The sequence below is a fragment of the Strix uralensis genome, chromosome 4 (genome assembly GCF_047716275.1).
Source record: "Strix uralensis isolate ZFMK-TIS-50842 chromosome 4, bStrUra1, whole genome shotgun sequence".
Classification (NCBI taxonomy): Eukaryota; Metazoa; Chordata; class Aves; order Strigiformes; family Strigidae; genus Strix; species Strix uralensis.
Window position 1 is genome coordinate 122,015,121 of NC_133975.1, and position 18,733 is coordinate 122,033,853.

An 18,733-nucleotide genomic window follows, 5' to 3' on the forward strand; every position below is an offset into this window, starting at 1 on the left:
AAATATATTCTACCTGCTTTTACTGACTTATTTAAGGTATTGTATACAGCTTGTTGATAATTCTTTGGTGGTGTTGCTTGCTGAAGGTACATTGAGTAGATGGAACTGGAGTTCACTGTCTGTGGCCCTTTTCTGGGAGACTGAGGTCTTGATCCTTTATCAGCTAGGAAAGGTCTGATTGCCACAGTTAAAGGGAGTTCTGGCCTGCCATCTCCTCCTGGAAACAAGGGGGGACCGGAAGGTTGATACGTAGGGCTGGGAGGTACAGAAATTCTCTGCTGAATCTGTTGTGAAGAACTGGGCTGATGTACATTGCTTGGCGGCGGAAGTGGAACAGGTCTTTGCCGATTTGTTATACTGGTGCCAGGTCTGGGCAGGCTGCCATCCTTCCTTCTCTCTAGAGAATTTGTAGAACCTGTTCCTAAGGGAACTGGACTTGGATATGTCCCATAGTTTTGAGGCAACTGCTTGCTTACACCAGGAACTGTTGGTGGCACCTTCCCCAGGTCAAGACCCTATGTAAGAACAATAAATGGTATATACCATTTAATTAAATAAAATACGTGTGAGCAAGAATATTCCTCATTCAATGTACTAAGAATCTTGTGTGACAGCAAAGGAGTCGATATAAACAATTTGTGTTCCTTAATCACTAGATATGATTCTACCTGAGTTTCACAACATCTCATCATACATCAGACAGAGGCCACTGTTTAAAGGCATCTTCAGCTACAATACATTAATTTGAATCTAAACTATTTACATACTTTCAAAGCCTGAATAACTTGTTCTAGGTTCTGGATGTCAGTATCTAGTTGATAATGTACTTGATAATATATAGTGTGATAACAGAGTTTACCAAAACTATTTAAAGACAAGTCCTTATTTTTTCAAGATTACAGTCTTAAAGCATTTATAAAGTACTAGAACAACAGTGCAGACAGACAACATGAGTGGACTCACTCAAGGATGGATTTAATGACGATTTTTGTCATTAAACACACACTTGAAAAAGTGATCATCTACACCAAGGAAAAAGAGTAATGAAGATTTTGATTAGAAAAATAGGAAGGTGGAAGAGATGATTAGGAGAAGCAAAAGGAGGGAAAAGGGGAGACCAGATACATAAAAGAACAGGAAGGAATAGGAACTACTGAAGTTGAAAAAAATATATAAATTGTAATGTGGTAAGAACACAAAGGAACAGGAGGAATGCAAAGGTAATTTTCTTTATGATTTTTTAAATAATCATCATCAGGGAAATGGAATGAAGTGAATTCATTTATGGAAGCCAAAGGTTCATAATTTCAGCAAAACAAATCTATAAATATATCACACATGAAACCCACCAGCTTATCAGTACTTCCTAATACTGAAGTTGGCAAAGGCTGGCTGGATATAGTTCCTTGTTTTAAAGCAGTATCCATGCTCGATTCTTTCCAGTCTGTGTTGGAGATCTGAGGGGGTTTTACCACAGGGGTAGTGCTCTGTTTAAGCATTGGCCAATTTCCATCATTAGCTTGAAAACAGACAAAAATACTATATTTAAGATAATCCACACCACCACTGTAAACAAGCAAAACAACACGTGAAATGGAATAACTTAATTACAACAGGATTAATTTGATTTCAGAAATGAGATAAATCACTATTAGTGTTTGATTCGGAAGTTGATACTGAAAGTCCAATCACTGCATATAATATGCTGTTTGTTACCCTTTGACACATTCAAATTGCATTGAAAATTTCTATAGAAAGAGAGATGGTTAAAATTTTGGTTTGAGCATTGCATATTCTGCTATTAAAAGGCAAACAAGTTCAGAGCAAAAATCCTTATAGAAACATTTCATCAAAATATTTCTTTTGGTACTATCAGAGACACTGTCAAATTATGCTAAATGCTAAGTCTATGTAAGCTCTGAGTGGACTTACTCCAAATTTAAACTATGGTTACTAGATTCATTCACTCATAACAGGGTGTAAAAACTTTCAACAGTGGGGTGGAACAAAAGCATACATTCCTTTGCTGGAAGTGGCAGTTAACTTACCTTTTGTTTTTCCTCAACATACTCACCTAACTAGAATTGCCCCACTGATTTAATGTTAAAAAAATTTATAAAGTCAGCTGACAACTTCAACTTCCAGCATCAAGATACAAGTCATGGGCTTTTATCTTCTTCATATGCAAAAAAACCATACATAGCTACACATAGGCAACAAATCCTTAACGAAGTCCTAGATGCATTGATATGTTGCTTTATTAACTGTGTGAGACTATTTAGTTTCTGTTCTCTTAAGTAAGCAAGAGAGTTTAAATATATATATTTAAACATATATATTATATATAAATATAATATATATTATATAATATTATATAATGTTATCTATAAATATATATATATAAATAAATAATATATATTAAATAACCTGATAATTATATCGGGTTTATAGTAACTAAATAGATCCCTGGTTAGATCCTAAGGCTTTGATTTGCCTTTAAAAGATTAAACTTCAGGTTTCTCTTACTCTAAGGGAGACCAGAGATCATTTCTCCTTCCCTATTGCCTGTAATTATCTCAGTGGAGCACTTAGGATCAGTTAAGATGACATGCAACACATAACTAACTTTACTAGACGATAACAGCTAAAATGGAGTGGGGTTCGTGTGTGTGTGGAGACTTACTGAGATTTTTGGATCCCATAGTAAGACAATATCAAATGAATCAGGTGTTTAATGGAAAAGTTTCCCATTTCATTTCAGTTTTAAGCCCCTAGAAAACAGAATCAGCAAGGCTATTTCTAGAATTCTTTGCCAGCCTCTGTCTAGTACAGCAGAAATCTAAGAATAAGCTGCATGGGAACATTCTAATCACAGTGAATTTAACATCACCACAGTATTTTCTATCCAGGAGCCTTACCCTCTTTATTGAGTATCCGTTTTCTTCGCACCCATGGAAATGACAGCCTGAAGATTTCTTGACAATTACCATTCAATGTTTTCATTATATGAGTGCAAATTCACTCTATTAGCTCATAAACCTATTTGTAGGCTTGTTAAAATAATACCACTTTGAAGTGAGCAAAAGAAAAGTTATACTTCTTGCATTTAAGATAACATACTAGTTATTTTTTGACTGGTGCAAACCATTCCTTAATATTACACACACTATATTGTATTAAACTTTCAAATTCAGATCAACTGTGTTTGAATTCTGAGAAAGAATTTCTTTGGAGCAAGAGTATTTTTGTGGTTGGTCATTAAAACAGGGCTAACACTTGCATATTTTTACGCTGAGAATATAGTATATAGTCCAGAAATCACTTTTAACATTTGCAAACTGCCAGGAAGTAATGAGGTCCAGCTTTAGTACTGGCAACATCCAAGAACTAGACATGTGGGGTTTTCTGTTTGTTTTTATTCTTAATCACCTGGTTATCAAGAGCAAGAGCAAGACCAACAAAGATGACTGTCTAAACACTCTGACCCTAAATAATGGCAATTTTTCCACGTAGGCACTGAATTAACATTTATGGTTCAGCAAAACTTTTGTTTTGAAGATCAGTAAAAGGTGTTATAACTGATTCATGCTAAACATGAAAGCATCTTTAGCCGTAAATTTAGCTATTAAGAAAGTACATACAGAAACAGAAGTCCCGAAGAATTTAATTATCTTACCTGCAAATACAAGCCCATACTCTTCTATTAGAAAGATAGTTATACAAAAACTTCATGTAATCCTTTGAATTCCAAACATTAGCATGTTCATCCCCAGATTCTGAGGTAACAGACTGGAAGTAAATTCAGACTCTCTCTCCTCTAAGCTCTCTGTTTCAATTCTACTTCTATAAACATCAGAATGTAACTTTTCCCACCTTCGTGTCCTTCGTATTACAATCTGTCAGACTTGCCAACTACCACGCATTTTTTATGAGAGTACCTCTCGCACTCCTACAAGCCAAACTGAATCTCGTGCACTTAACTAAGCTGCTGTTGCAATCTGCAACTGCAGTGTACGGCACCAGAGCCTGCACGATAGGTGCTAAGAGGAGGCAACCAGACAGCGTCTGCCTTCTGCTATCTTTGGTTAGACTGAACAGGACCCAGACACTCTTGCCCATCTGATTGGCAACACCCTTCTCACAAGCCCTCACTACCTCCTGCTCCCGAGCCACCCCAAAGCCATTTCAGCCAACTGGCTTCACCTTCTCCTTCAAACATACCCCACTGTCTGCTGCTTGTAAGACTGCCTAACACGCAGTGCATTTCAACTCTCACCAGTCCATTGTGCATTTACATAAGTAAGACAGTGACATGCAGACACAACAGGTTTTGTGGATTTTCTCTGACTACCTAAAAAGTTTTGTAGATCTGAATCCTGGATGCTTACTACAGCAATTGAAGCGCAAGCCAAGTATAATGTTTTTGTCCAATGGAAGTCAGCAAGATTCTTGCTATTGACTTTGACAGAGTGAGCTTTTATCCCAACTCTGGGGCCAGTGCAACGTGGAAACTCAGAGTTTCCCACAAAGTAACACAAGCTAAACCTGTATGTAATGCATCTCTCTAATCTGAGATATACTAAAACAAGCTTTGGTGATTATCATGAATTTTCTAATAACAATTAGAAAATTTCAAGGTTTTTCAATGAAGAAAACTCATCCCTAGTACACTACTCCAGTATTCCAGGGATGAATTTGCTGCAAATCTGTTTCCTTCAAAGACGAAAAGCAACTGCTCAACAATTTTACATTTCAACAGCATCTTCTGCATGCCAGACCACAACCCAAGTTCTAAAGATGCTGTTTAATATGCATCTGTATGCAAGAGCTCAGATGTCCATATTAAAAACTGAGTTCTTAGCTAGCCAGAGATGATCTACGGACTCACAGTGCTGGGTGTCAAAGAGAGTAGGTGCCAGGCGGATGACATTGTGAACAGCAGACTGAAGAGAAGTGGGAGGTGACAGAATAGGATCCACTATTATGTCTAAATCAGAAACCTTCCAGGTGTCTGGAGATTTTTTCACACACCCACAGTCTGTCTCTACCGGACACACCAAGGCAGATCCAGTTACACAGAAAAAGAAAGAAAAAAAAGTGGTGGAAAAATTATAACAATGACAATGGCGAAATCAGAACAGGAACACTCAGATAATGAGAAATAAAAGCACGACAGTTGAAAAAAAATTCTCTATGTCTTTTCTTCCTGAGAGCATATAAGCTTCTCCTTACATAAATCTATCTTACAAAACTTTATTCAAGTACGTCCAGAGTAATAAACACAAAATCCTACGACAGAATAATTACTTTTATAAAATCAAAGTTATCATTCAGAAGTCTTGTAACCTCCTGAGGGAGGTGTAGAAGTGAGTATGCCTATCTTCTGAGGTTGATATTTACAAAATAGTGAATTATTTTTGGTTGGTGAAGTTATGAACTGTCCTTTCCCATATGTGGAAGAGGAATCCACATGTCTGAAAACAAAACTCTTGCATATCTGTCACTTCACCCCACGATTAAGTCATTGCATATTCTTAAGAGTTTTCCATAAAACCACAGTGGTGGGGTTTGTACAGCCTTTGAATTAAAAAGGTATTGTTAAATCACTAATATGAATGGAAAAGACTGGTGGGGTTTTTTTTCAAGTTCTGTTTAGATAGCTTCACTTCATGACCTTGGGGTCCATGATTCTTTCCTACACAGAGGTTCAGATTGTCTTCCCTCCATCTCTTCTTCCCCATCTGGAAGCATGCTGCAAGCTTTGCTGGAGTATTCAGTTTTAAGTACTGGAACATATGCAAATACTGCAGAAGCTTTGCTTTAGTGGTCACTGCTTATCTCATTTTTAGATCTCTCCTAGGAGACCAGGTAAACTAAGTCCTGTGGTTCAACCAATGGGATCAGGCATTTTTATATTATGGGTGTTTTCGTAGCTAAACTCTTCTTAAGAATTCTGATTTTGCTAAGATGCGAGCAGAGAGGTGAGCTTTGCCAGAATAAGAACTTAGGGCACAAATACCACGACCTGCTTCCTTCAGTCTCCAACATAAGGTTAAAAAAAAAAAAAATATTTTATAATGTAGATGGAATTATTAATTATGGGAGACATGGGAGCCAATTTTGGAGAATTTCTGGGGACTACTCTGAAGGGCCAGCTCCTTCACTGATGAAGGCAGAAACAAGTAAACAGCATCAGTGCTAAGGTTATTCCATTTCAGAAATTCTTCAAGCACCACAAATTCTCTTACCTCAGTTGGAGCAAAACTCTCCCATAGTTTTATTCTATTTTCCTATTTAGTCTCCTTCTGAGAAATAATATGCTTTTTACTCGTTCACTAGCTTTGTTTTACTTGTCAAAAAGCAACAGACTGTAAATAGTTTATAACAGAGTTTGCCACAAAGTTGATTTCATTATTATATTCAAACACACAAACTAATCGAAAAGATATTAAAGACAGAACTTAGAATCTGTGGAGGAACATGTGCTCCTTTTAGCAGTGTACTAGCTATTGAAATTTCAAAGAAAACACTCAGTCTCCTAAGAAAAAAGTCATGGAAAGAGGCAAAAAATGCCTCATATCAAATGAGTAATTCACAGAACAGTATCAAGTCATCTAAAACTTGCCCCTTCCACTACAGAGATTATGCCAACACTGTCTCCTAAGATTACTCTTTTTCTTTATTAGTCTTTCCCAAATCATGTGTATTAATAAACACCACACTTAAGTACTTACCAGATTTTGATCTTCCATGTGTTGAGCTAGAAGCAATGGTGAGAGACTGTGGTTTAACTGGATCTACTGGTACAGCGTAAGTGCCAGCACTTGGAACTTGGATGTAAGGTCCTACTGCTGCCACCCTTCCTGAAGCACTCAACGATGACTGGGGTGATGAAGTTCCATTAATACGATTCAACTAAAAAAATCAGACGAATTGAAATGTGAGCTTCCATTTAATCTAGGCATTTGTGCACGAACAGGATCTAAATTTAATTATCTAGAACCATGCACTGTAGCTAAGTCACCTTAATAATTAAGTCATCATACACCATGCCTCTGCAAAAAATAAAAAGTAGTAGAAAGTACAAATTTGATTCCCTAAAATCAACACCTCAAAAATTAAATTTCTCAGCCACAGTACATACATTTGTTGTAGAAACCTTTATCTGTGTAAGGTCTCTTTCACTGTGCCTTTCTTAGGCAAACAGACTAAAATGAGTTCTTAAATGATCAAACATGTATGGGCTTTTTTTAAAAAGCAATACCTCCTGCCAGGAATACATATGGAGATCCAGAATTGAACTCTCTAGTTCTTAGATAAATGGTCTACTGTGCAACTGAATTCTTTCCAAAGTTCCAGAGAGCTATTAAGACTAACTTTCCAGACCATTTATATTTGTATCAATTTTCCATATTGGAAGATCAATATTTTATAAAAACAAACTTTTTATGCTTACATGCTTTGAAACACAGCTCATGATCACATATTCCTTCCTAGAAATATAAACTACTACAATCTTTAATATAGTATGGTCTGTGCCGTAAAGAAAAATAAAAGGAAACACATTCTGTCTAACAGTTTTCTGGTATCTATGGAAAACCTTAAAATAGTTTTAAGAAGCCTGCTACTTTTAAAATAGGTTCTTTAGACGTAATTGTATTACTCAGCTGGGAAAAAGTGAGATTCTATGTGGTTTTTATAGGCTCTTGATAAACTGAAGTGTGGCCCTTTTAACAGTTTATCTTACAGGAATGTTTTCTTTTTGACGTGCCTCAACTTTTTTCTTGTATAGTCGTTCACGCAGCTCATTGATTCGTTTGTCCATCATAGCCACCTCCATATTGCGTTTGTTTAAGAGTTCTTTCTGCTGCTGAAGCTTGGAGTTCTGCTCCTGGTTAAGCCTGTTACGAATCTTTGGGGGCAAAAAAAAAAAGCGCACTTGTTAGGACAGTTACTTCATTCTGTCGTCAAGCTGTTTTTTAATACAGTGTTAAAAAACCCAAAGCAATTTGTACCAGCAACTTGCTCTGATGTCTCTAATGTTAGGCTTCCACATAGCCTGTCAAATTAGCATTTGCAACCATGAACAACTCTTAAAAGAGAACAGCAAAAGGATGTCCTAATAAACTAGCGGATACCTATTAAATATATGTAGACTGCATCCCATTTATAGCAAATGGATTGAAGAATTAGGCATAAAGACATTTCAAAACTGAATTCCGCTGTGAAAAATTAAGTCACAGAAAATGTTTGTTGAAAGTTATGTTGAAACAAGACAGTATGACTATCATGAAAACTAAGTGATATAAAACTTGTAACAAAAATTACGCTGTTGAATCTGTTTCCAGTTCCACATGAAAGTTGTTGATGTCTGGATGGGAGGTTAACTGAACTGCTAGTGCAAGGACTGGGCACTGATTTTCCTCTCTACATGGGAATTAAACCGAAGCCTTCACAGCAGGTTTTCAGTAGATTAGGGGATTGATTACCTTTATGGTTTAAATCAACCATGACAGTCTTTATAATAATTTCTCTTGCTTTCCCATTGGCATTTTTTCATACCTTCAAAGTCTGACAGTATTGTCTCAGTGTTCCAATTTTCATGGTAATGTTACATGCAAAAAAAACCTGAGGCAAATTTAAGTCTTGATAAACATGTATGGGATCATTGTGAAGCACAAGAGAGAAATCTTAATTTATTGAGCATCTTTGCACTTAGAAATACTCGAAAAGGCATACATGCCTTGTATAAATGGGGAAAGGGTAAAAAGAGGGAAAAACAGCCCTTATTCCTAATTCATGAAAACATGTGATGGATTAATTGGTATGTTGTATTTGCTCATGTAAAGAAATGAGTGAGACTAATTTTGAAATAGTAAATATATACTAGAGCTGTTGCCTTGATCACAATAAATTACATGAGTAAATTAAAAAAGCCCTCAAATCCTGATACACTGGCACACAATTAAGTATTCCATAACTTTTAAACATGAAAGCCGGACAAAATTTCAATGTAAATTGAATATTTAATTAATCATGCAAGAACTACACTTCAGATGTAACAATCTTCTTCAAGGAAAATATATGATAGTGATACAGAGAATACTGTGTGATATACTGCAGCTATAGTGCACTATAGTGCAGTGACTACAGTGCAGCTTATATTTTCGATGATTCTGTTAAAATGTTAATTCTTATGTATTTTGTTCATTTACATCAGACATAGCTGTATTTTCACAATGTATTTTAAATTTACTCTCAGTCACTGTCCAGTCATGTCTTCAACTTAAGATGACATCTAAGTGAGCTTGCCACATCCAGTTCTTTGCAAAATAGAACACTACTGAAATGAATTTAAAAAAAATTTTTTTTGAGACAGATAAATACTAGATTATGTCAACATTCAGTATTGAAGTATTAGGGGCTGAGAAATGCCCTTCAGAACACTTGCACACTTTGTATCGTGATGTGTAAGAGCAACAACAAAACCAGTTTTTAAAAGCTAATGAAAATCTGTTTTCAGGAGGGTTATATGCTAACTACAATCTTATGTATTAACAGCATTCTAATACACCAGTTTTATGAGATGTCACAGAACCAAATGGCCACCCATAGGAGCAGTAATAAAAATTTAAAATCTACAGCTATCATCCGAACAGCATGTCTCTGTTGCTTACCTGTAGCTCTTGATACAACTTTTTTAATTCTACTGCAGCAGGTCCCGTCATTTGTCCATTGTAAGACTGAAACCCATTAAGCTTCCCTTTCCTTAAATCCTCCAGTTGCTGAGTAAGTTGATCCACTTTTAACACTGCAGCCTGGAGCTCCTGCTGCTTTTCCTGGAACATGGCACTTATATGCTCAATTTCAGTTGCTAAAATTAGCAAGATAAAAATAGCAAAAAACAATGAAGTAAAGCAGCTGTTAATTTTTTAATTCTATGGGTATTGAGAAATACAACACATTAGTTTTACATCTAGTATATGCATGCACATATAAAATATTTATGTGTTGGGAATTTGCTAACAGTCATAGTATTTCCTAATGGAGAATAGACTTATTCTGACTTCATGCCTGACTATATAAAACAAACAAAAATTTATGTCATATATGAATTTCATAGAAACACAGCACCCTCTGTAAGACAAAAGACATTCTATCTGAAATCCTGCTTCAATGCTGTATTTGCTAGTCAATATTTGCTAGTCATGCAGTGACTAATAAATTAAATTAAATAAATTACTTTAAAATTCCACATACACAGATTGCCATTCATGATCTTGCTGTAGTCCACTTGTCCTCTCATGGCACGGATTTTTTTCAACTTTGTCTCCTGGGTTTCAACACGTTCTTTAAGTTTTTGAAGCTTTTCGCTCTCAGAAACAGACTGCTGCTGACGCCGTTCTTGCTGCTTCAGGTAACGCAAACGTTGTTCCTGACAAAATGAGGTTTTAGACAAGAGGTGCCTGTTACCCGTTTATTTTAAAAAAAAGTTAACTTAGAAAAACCCATCACTATGATCAGTGGGTTCTTTATTTCCAGAAATCAGAAAAAGTTGTATCTAGTTAAAATATGTATCAGTCCTCCTAGAACAACTCTTAACATTGTTAACAAATCTGTTTTAGAGCAGAGATTCATGATTTTTTAGACCAGATATCAAATTTACATATATGTGCAAATACAGCCCTAGCCTGAACGCTCAAAGTCATCTGTGAAGCTTCCTCTAGCATTTGTTTTCTGACACTATTAACACTTTTCCTGCTGTTGCAAAATGACCTTCCAATGCTGTTATCCAGCTTCCCAAAGACGACAAAATATGTCCAACAGACCATTTTAAACAAGCTGACCTACTGTAAGATAATGTTCCAGTTCTAAATAACAGTCTTTCTGCTGGGCACACAAGGAAAATGTTTCTTTTTCTACATTATTTCCATCAAGAAAGAACAGCAGAATTGACAGGTTGATTCCTAGGTACTCCAAGCATCCAATGCATGCTGTACATTATAACACCTACAACAATGTCAAAAACATTAAACCTACTCTCCACTCTGTGAACATACTTAGATTCCTACATCTCAGAGACTTTGGAAATGTAATACATGATTACATATGAAGTGGGCACATTCACACCACTATTACTATACTGGAGTGACTGAGCTTCTAATCATGAGCGTAGAGTCAAGCCTGGTCAACCACAGACCATGAAGTGGGACTCACAAAAGAGCCAAATAAAACCTAGCAGTATTTTGATAAAGACACATGACTTAGCTTGACATAGATTGTTAATAGTATCATTTACACTGAAATGTTGTATATTGGCTAGGTTAAAATTAACTTGGTAAAACAATGGGTTTCTCAAGCTATTTCTTGAGCTTATCTAGAAAGAATTAGTATGTTTTTCTGTATCCATGAAACTTATGCTTGTGTATGTTGAAGGAAATTTTATGATCTGTACACAATTACTACCTTAGCAACCAACATTTGCTGTTGATTTTCAATCTGCTGCTGTTGTCGGGCAGCCATATCTTGAAGTTCAGAAAGAGTGAGCTCAACGCGTGGATTCCCAACCTGCAGAAAACAAAATGTTACATTAATGCATTGACATATATTAAGTGCTCTGACAACAGAAGCTAAATCCCCTCTCCTCAGAGGAAGTCTAAAGTCTTCTTCCCAGTCCTCAGAGGAAGAGTAATGATGGACACCTATGAAAGGAGTAAGAAACCTCAGAGTAGAAATAAAGGACACAGACCATGCACATACCAGGGACAGAAAAAGCAAAAAGTGAAAAAGCAGATGAGAGGAAACACTAAGAGACAAAACGAACAAGAGAAAAAGGCCCTTATACTACGTTTAACATTGCTCTGTTAAGATGTGGTAACACACGTGCAAGCAGGTATTTTAAGCAGTAATTGGAATCTGAAGCTTCTTTCTTTTCCTAACATTTTCAGTGTAACTGCCTTGGCAGCTCTAACCGGTAGGTAAATAATGCATTATTTACCTACTGCAGGACAAGACCACATGAGAGATAAAGGCTGTCACTAAGTTCACATCCAAAGATGGTGACATTTCCTGGCAGATTGGAGCATTTAAGGTAAGAATCTGTGAAAAACAGTCTGTACAAAGTGAAGAAAGTAAAGTTGATCCCCTTTGGATTAGTAAGTGGCTATTACTGAGTGAACTTTGAAGGAAAAGACAAGATATTAGTGGGGCTTTATCACTCCTTTTGCATTTCAAAATTAACAAATCATTTGCAGAATTGGGGTAGAGGGGCAATTACTGAAAAATATTTAAAATTTATACTGTGACTGTGTGAGACCAAATAAGTATTTTTAAAAATGGATGCAGTGTTTCAGTATACTCATAGTTATATCAACAAATATAATTTAAATCTATACATTAAATTACTTCAATCCAACCACTTTTTTCACTGTGCAATCACAAGAAAGTGTGCAGTGTAAGAAGACAAATTCCAGAAGCGGACACTTGACAAACACCTCTTTGCTGCTCAGAAAACCAAACTCCACAATCTTAGAAACACTTCCCCACCCCAATCAATCAAGCATCAGATTGTGGATCTGATCAAACCCAATCCCAGAGGAAAGCTGATTCAGCTGCTCTGCTTTTCTGGGCCCACCCTACTGACTTCTAATTGCCTGTAGCAATCCTGTCCTACCTGTCCCCTGCAATACTTCAGTCTAACAAAAGTAAAATTCTCCGCTGACATCTTGTTGGTACCAAAGTATCTCAGCCACTTGGAAGGGCTTGTTTCATATTCCTAACATCAAATTCCTACTTAAGTAGTATCAGTTCTCCAACAAATGCATAATACAGAACTGTTTCTTTAAGCTTCAGTCAGGAAAGGAAAATATTTGTTTTAAAATAACTGATTTCTCCTTTTTTTTTTTTTTTTTTTTTTTTTCTACCTGAACTCCAATTAACATTTCATGTTTCTGCATACAATTATTCAGGTAAGATATGCACCTCAAGGTCAGTCACTAAAATGAGCCAGATTTGGAACAGTAACTTTTACAGCTGCTGCGTCTTAGACGTGTGATATAGACATGTTGGATTAAAAGCTTTAAAGAAAGTTTTTGTCCCTCTTTGAGCATTTCCTACTGAGTAAGTTATGGAGAAAAATTATAATTCTTACTAGATACTACACCTGAAACTCCCCTATCTAGTCAACAATAATGAAAACTATTTATATTAGAGAATTAAAGAAAACCCCTATGTATTTATTTACAGTTATAGCTATATATAATAGTGGAATGAGAACAAAAGGTAAAATCCACCCAAAACACTAATTTTCTCTTTCAACACTTTGTTAGTGAACACAATAATTAAAAAAAAAGACTGAACTTAGTAGTGTGTACTTTTTTTATTAGTACGACTTAAGACACACAAGAGTCCTTCACAATATTCTTTAAAGCCAAGTAACTTGTATGCACTTGTGGCCACCAGCTAATAAATCAAAGAGAGACATTTTATTATTAATTATACACTGAGGGGCACTAATTGGGTAAGAAAGTAAGGAAGCTTTTCCAAGTGCCATCCACAGACCAAAATGTGCTCACTTGAGACAAGAAAATAACATGGAAACACCAGAGGCTGCTCCCAGAACATGATCAGGCTCTGCTGACTTCCTTTGCCATGACCTTCTTGACAGAAAAACCTAAACCTTTCCACACCTGCTTCTGCTGGACTCTGTAGGTAATTCTTAAAAGGTGCTCAGAATGGCCTGAAGGCTTTCCCCTGGATCACTGATTTTAAAACTAAAAAAGGTGGGGGGTGTGAATTGATAGTATTTTCTCAGTACACATATGCTCTGTTTCAAAAATACGTAACTTGCATCAGACTATGCAACATCTTCCCAGTGCTTCCCTCCTTTCTGCTTTGATCATCAATTTAAGTTAACATTGATAGCTCATTTTATTTCCAGTAGTAATTTTCAGTATAACACTGTCCAGGAAATAGAGACACATTTTACTCTGCTAAGAAATCTTGTTAAAAATATATCCAGACTCAAAAAGTGCTATCTGTATAGAGGTTGTGCATATTTCAAGGTAAAAAAAGCCATTTCACTGAGTGAAAATTACAGATCTTCTAAATGAAAAATGTAACCTGGAATGCACAATGACAGTAAGAAACTGGTTTGTAGAAGTACCAAAAACAAAAAAACCAGCTTGATCCAAAAGCTCAGAATTTTTACTGCTTTAAATAAGCACATTTGAAAGTATATCTTATAATGCCTGAAAAAAAGTACTGCATTATTTTGTATTATGTAAATACGGAAGATTAATTATAAGATGAATGCAAATATTAGCTTCTCCTTGAAGAAGCTATTAGCTATCGTAAAATGTTCCGTTTAGAAAGTATAATGTCTAAAAAGCTTTTATACATGGCAAAGCACAAGAACATGGGAAACAGTGATAATTAAGCATTTAAATATAAATGCTCTATGAGAAATCTTTTAATGTTTACCTCACTGAATACCAGTAAATGTCCCTTTCACTTAAAATAACTACACTATACTTAGGAAAGAAAAGAAGAAGCAGTTGAGGAAACAAAGTTTTAAACCTGTAACTTCACTCGCAGTTTGTTCTTTTTCATCCACATGGCAAAAGCGGTAAATGGACCAAGCAGAATTCCTCTTCGACACCACGTCAATTATTTTCAGATATACTGTTGCTGATTTCAGGTCTTCAGAACAGGACAGCATAGTTTTTGAAACAGCATGAAAAACACTGAATCTTTCAGTTGCCGAGATCTAGTTGAATCAGTTTGTTTAGAGCATTTCATATTAGTTGAGTCTGCTTGTAATAATCTGTATGCAAATGTCACCACAAAAAAAAAGTCTCCGTCCTTCTTCAGAACCTCAGGTTATGCACGGCAAAGAGAGCACTGCATTTTCTCAGTTCTTTAATGAGGTTGTTGGTTTCTCAGAGTCGTAAGTTTGTGCTGTTCATACTAGTTATTACAAATTTCATCCATGAAGTCACTCACCTCTCACTACAAACATGAGCCAATCACATTTACGGTCCAGACCTCCTCCTTTCTCCTGCAGCATGAGAAACCTACCTCCTGCAGAACTGCCTTCTGAAGGAGGTACTACAAAGCCACTACAAATTTCTACTCCTCCAGATTCCACAGATTCATTTGCTACACAGTGATACATCAAAGCAGACAGTTTTGCTGAATTGTAAATTTCTTTTCACTGATTCACAGAAGCATTTACACATAGAGATGAACTCCTAAATAAAATGCTATAAAGCAAACACTGCATTATTAGGCACTAAGGAAGTATTATGTATGTCTCATACAGACAAGAATGTTACACCTATATTCCCTAATTTCTTAATATTGACAAGAATCTTAAAAAAGTGTATTTATTTTGTTTAGCATGCACTTTAAAAGGTCATGATGAGAGACAGAATTTGTAATGAACTGGAGTTTCAGCTTCTGACATTACCCTCCTACTACAGGTTAATATTTTACCATTTGATAATTAATATTTTTGAGACGGGAGAGATGAATGGTACAGTAGTAATTAAATAGTTTAGAAACCAGTTTACAAGCAGCCTCAAAACAAGTAATACCGTAGACATTTAATTAAGAAAAGGAACCTCCTTTAATATTTAATTCTACACATTAATCTTGTCACTCTGAAAATTCATTTTCTTGTTTCTCCTTCCTTTCTTTCTACCCTCACACTGTGCTGTTCTGTCTATCATCACAAACTCCTCAGTCTACATGCTTCTGAGCTATTATGAAACGGCTTACTCATGGACAATCCACAATAGCAAATGAAAAATTGCACCTGAACTTGAAATATTTCTTTGACAAGCAGAGTGTACCGTGGTCAAGACATGTAAGCAATAAGGACAGCCTGCAGTGGCTTTTTGCCTTTCCTCTCATCAGAAAACTGTCTTTTAAGAAGAATTATGTCAATATTAAAATAGAAAACTCATGAGACTGACCTTTTGAAATACATTATTTTTTAAAAGCTGATAATTAGGATGTGTTTTGATTTTATGCATTTCTTTGCCTCCATGTCTAAGCCATCAAGATACTTATTTTGGATCCTTTTCTAAGTTTGGATTAGTAAGAACAGAAAGTTATTTTGAAAATAATAATGAAACATATACCAAACCCACACCTGAGACTGTTAGGATTTCAGACATCAGAGCTTTAAAGGAAAACAACAAATATTCAAAAGCTGTGGTCACCATAGCGACTGGAAATCTCATGTATAGGTTCAGCAATGCCTAGTCACTCAAATAACCAGTGTAAAGGATAATGTAACCAATTAATTGAAAAAGAAAACAGAGCAGTACAAGAATTTACCAGTCATTTCCTGCATGCTATCTCTTCAGATCCTTTCCTAAGGTTTGCAAGAGCCACTATGTCATTAACTTTCCTTATCTATTCCTTCCCTCTTTTTAAGAGAGATGGTTCACACCCATCTCCCACACAATTCTTCAGTTCCCCTCCCAATGCCCTGCACTAGAAAGTGTAGGTTCAAGTACCTCAAGCCTCCTGAAACTGGCCAAGCTCCACCTTCTCTTATGTGTATTCTTATACAATAAATCATGTACAATGAACTCTCTCTCACATGTTTTCTAGGTTTTTTTCCTATCACTCACCTCCACCACCTCTATCCTTACTCCCTCATTTAGTACTTCTCTTTTAGTACTTTGGTCCACCCTTCTGTCACAGTCAGAGACAATTCTGCAGTTAAACCACCAACTGCCAAGGTCCAACATAACCTAGATAAAAGGTAATCAACCAGCATGCTGGGAGGTGAGAAAGTCTGTGTCTTAGCTTCTGCCTTGGAGTGCAGAATGGCTGGTTCTGACTCTGGCCATCAAAAGGGTTACCCAGAAAGTTTTTCTGCTTGTATCCCACTACTGTCAACCACCTATTAATTTATTGACAAGCCAATACAGAGCAGCTACTAAAGATAATGCAGCACATATCCCACCTGCAACCATCCCCCTCTCCCAAAAACATTTGTGATGGTAAAGGTAACCATATCTTCTGCCATAATAAATGTGAAAGAAAACACTCTTTATCAAGGTTGGGAAAACACCAGCATATCAAAGGCTAGAGACAGTGGGGCAGGGACACACCACAAAAACAAAACTCCAACCCTCCCAAAAAACACAGACCAAAGACAAGATCAGCACTGAACTAGAGGCAGAAACTGCAATAGAGAGAGAAATCCAAGAAGCAACTCCTTTAAGCTCATGATTTAAAGAATTCACTCCTCCATGTGGGATTCATTAATGAGGCACACAACTTTGACATGGCAAAAAGAAAACATCATCTTCACCAGCCTCATAAGGGAGGACAGCAAAGGCCAGAAAGGTACTACAAGTTGCTCCTTGAGAAGGCTTAAAATGCCTCTATAGAAATGCAAAGTAAATACATGGATTTTACTGCACATGCTGAAAGACTCAGTCTTCCATAATCTGTAGCAGTTTTAAGTCACTGTTCCTTCCTAGGGCAAATGAGGGAATACAAAACCTACCTCCAGACTAGAAATTTACCTTTGTAGAGCTGTCAAACCCCAGAAATCTATATAGCCACACGACAAACATAGAACTGACAGGTCTGGAACTAGGTATATGAGTATGCGGACAAAGGAAGCGAAGTATATTACATAAATGAGCATTTTCTCAGAACAAAGCAGACTGACTGTAAAACAAATGGGGTTGGTCGGAGCACCCCCCAGCCAGTGAATACCCAGCTGGGATCAGGGCTCTGACAATTCTCAGCCTCTGCAAAGCAGGGAGCTCTCACTGCAGTGGGCCATCCCTGCACCTTCCTCCTCTGCGTGGCATTTACAGCAAATGGAGAGCTACAGCTATGGCTGCACAACTACCAAATTGCCAGAGCAGGAAAGGAAGGAACAGTTTGCTTTGCCTGCTGAATCTAGCAAAAGACTTCCTGACTCTCCCATGCTAACTTGGTCACAAGCAGCAGAAGCCTATCAGTCACAAGTAACTTCTTTGCCTTAAGCCTCATTCAAAGTAACATAGTTTAGGGGATGCTTTAACTAGCCCAGTTGGCACCAAAGCTTTAAAGGTTGCTGATAAGAATAGCCAGCACATGCTTTGGGCACCTGTCCTCAGCACAACAGTAGCAATGGGGAAAACAGATGGAAGAAACAGGAGTTTATTACACCAGTTCTGTATCAAAGAAATGTAGGGTAGTACAAAAAGTTCTGCATCATATGAAATGGATGTGGCCTTCTTGTGTTGTCTGAGGACTATGAGAAGAGAACACAGGACAGAGCATCTCCTGAAGATTACTAATTCTGACCTCCTTACATTTCTGAAACATATTGACCCTATATGTTCCCATATATAAAGGCTGGCAACAAAGAAGATGGCAACTCCCTTTTTACAATGAGTCACATTGAAAAAACAAGTTACTCCTGGGGAGATTCTGATTGGACACAAGAGAAAAACTTTTACTATGAGAACAATCAGCCATTGGAATAATCTCCCCCGGAAAGCGGTGGATTCCCCAACACTGGACACTTTCAAGATTCAGCTGGACAGGGTGCTGGGCCATCTTGACTAGATCATGCATTTGCCAAGAAAGGCTGGACCAGATGATCCTTGAGGTCTCTTCCAACCTGGTATTCTATGATTCTATGATATATATCACCAAATTTAAGAATTATAATAGAGTTTGACAACATTTTCCATAAAACTCGATCCTAGTA

General features: G+C 36.7%; 1 protein-coding gene across 6 annotated transcripts in view; it reads right to left on the bottom strand.

The window, feature by feature from the left end:
• The window catches only part of PPP1R13B (protein phosphatase 1 regulatory subunit 13B), a 70,047-nt gene that overhangs the window by 7,568 nt on the left and 43,746 nt on the right, over positions 1-18,733 (bottom strand). For 2 of the 6 annotated variants that reach the window (XM_074868897.1, XM_074868895.1), the window contains exons 5-12: positions 11,467-11,568; positions 10,261-10,435; positions 9,678-9,874; positions 7,748-7,912; positions 6,735-6,915; positions 4,889-5,044; positions 1,350-1,519; positions 14-515 (exon numbers count right to left, since the gene is read on the bottom strand). In XM_074868897.1, the coding sequence (XP_074724998.1) occupies positions 14-515; positions 1,350-1,519; positions 4,889-5,044; positions 6,735-6,915; positions 7,748-7,912; positions 9,678-9,874; positions 10,261-10,435; positions 11,467-11,568 (1,648 nt within the window). Of the gene's footprint in view, positions 1-13; positions 516-1,349; positions 1,520-4,888; positions 5,045-6,734; positions 6,916-7,747; positions 7,913-9,677; positions 9,875-10,260; positions 10,436-11,466; positions 11,569-14,577; positions 14,890-18,733 lie in introns of those variants that run through there. The other 4 variants (XM_074868901.1, XM_074868896.1, XM_074868899.1 and 1 more) reach the window with 4 other exon arrangements.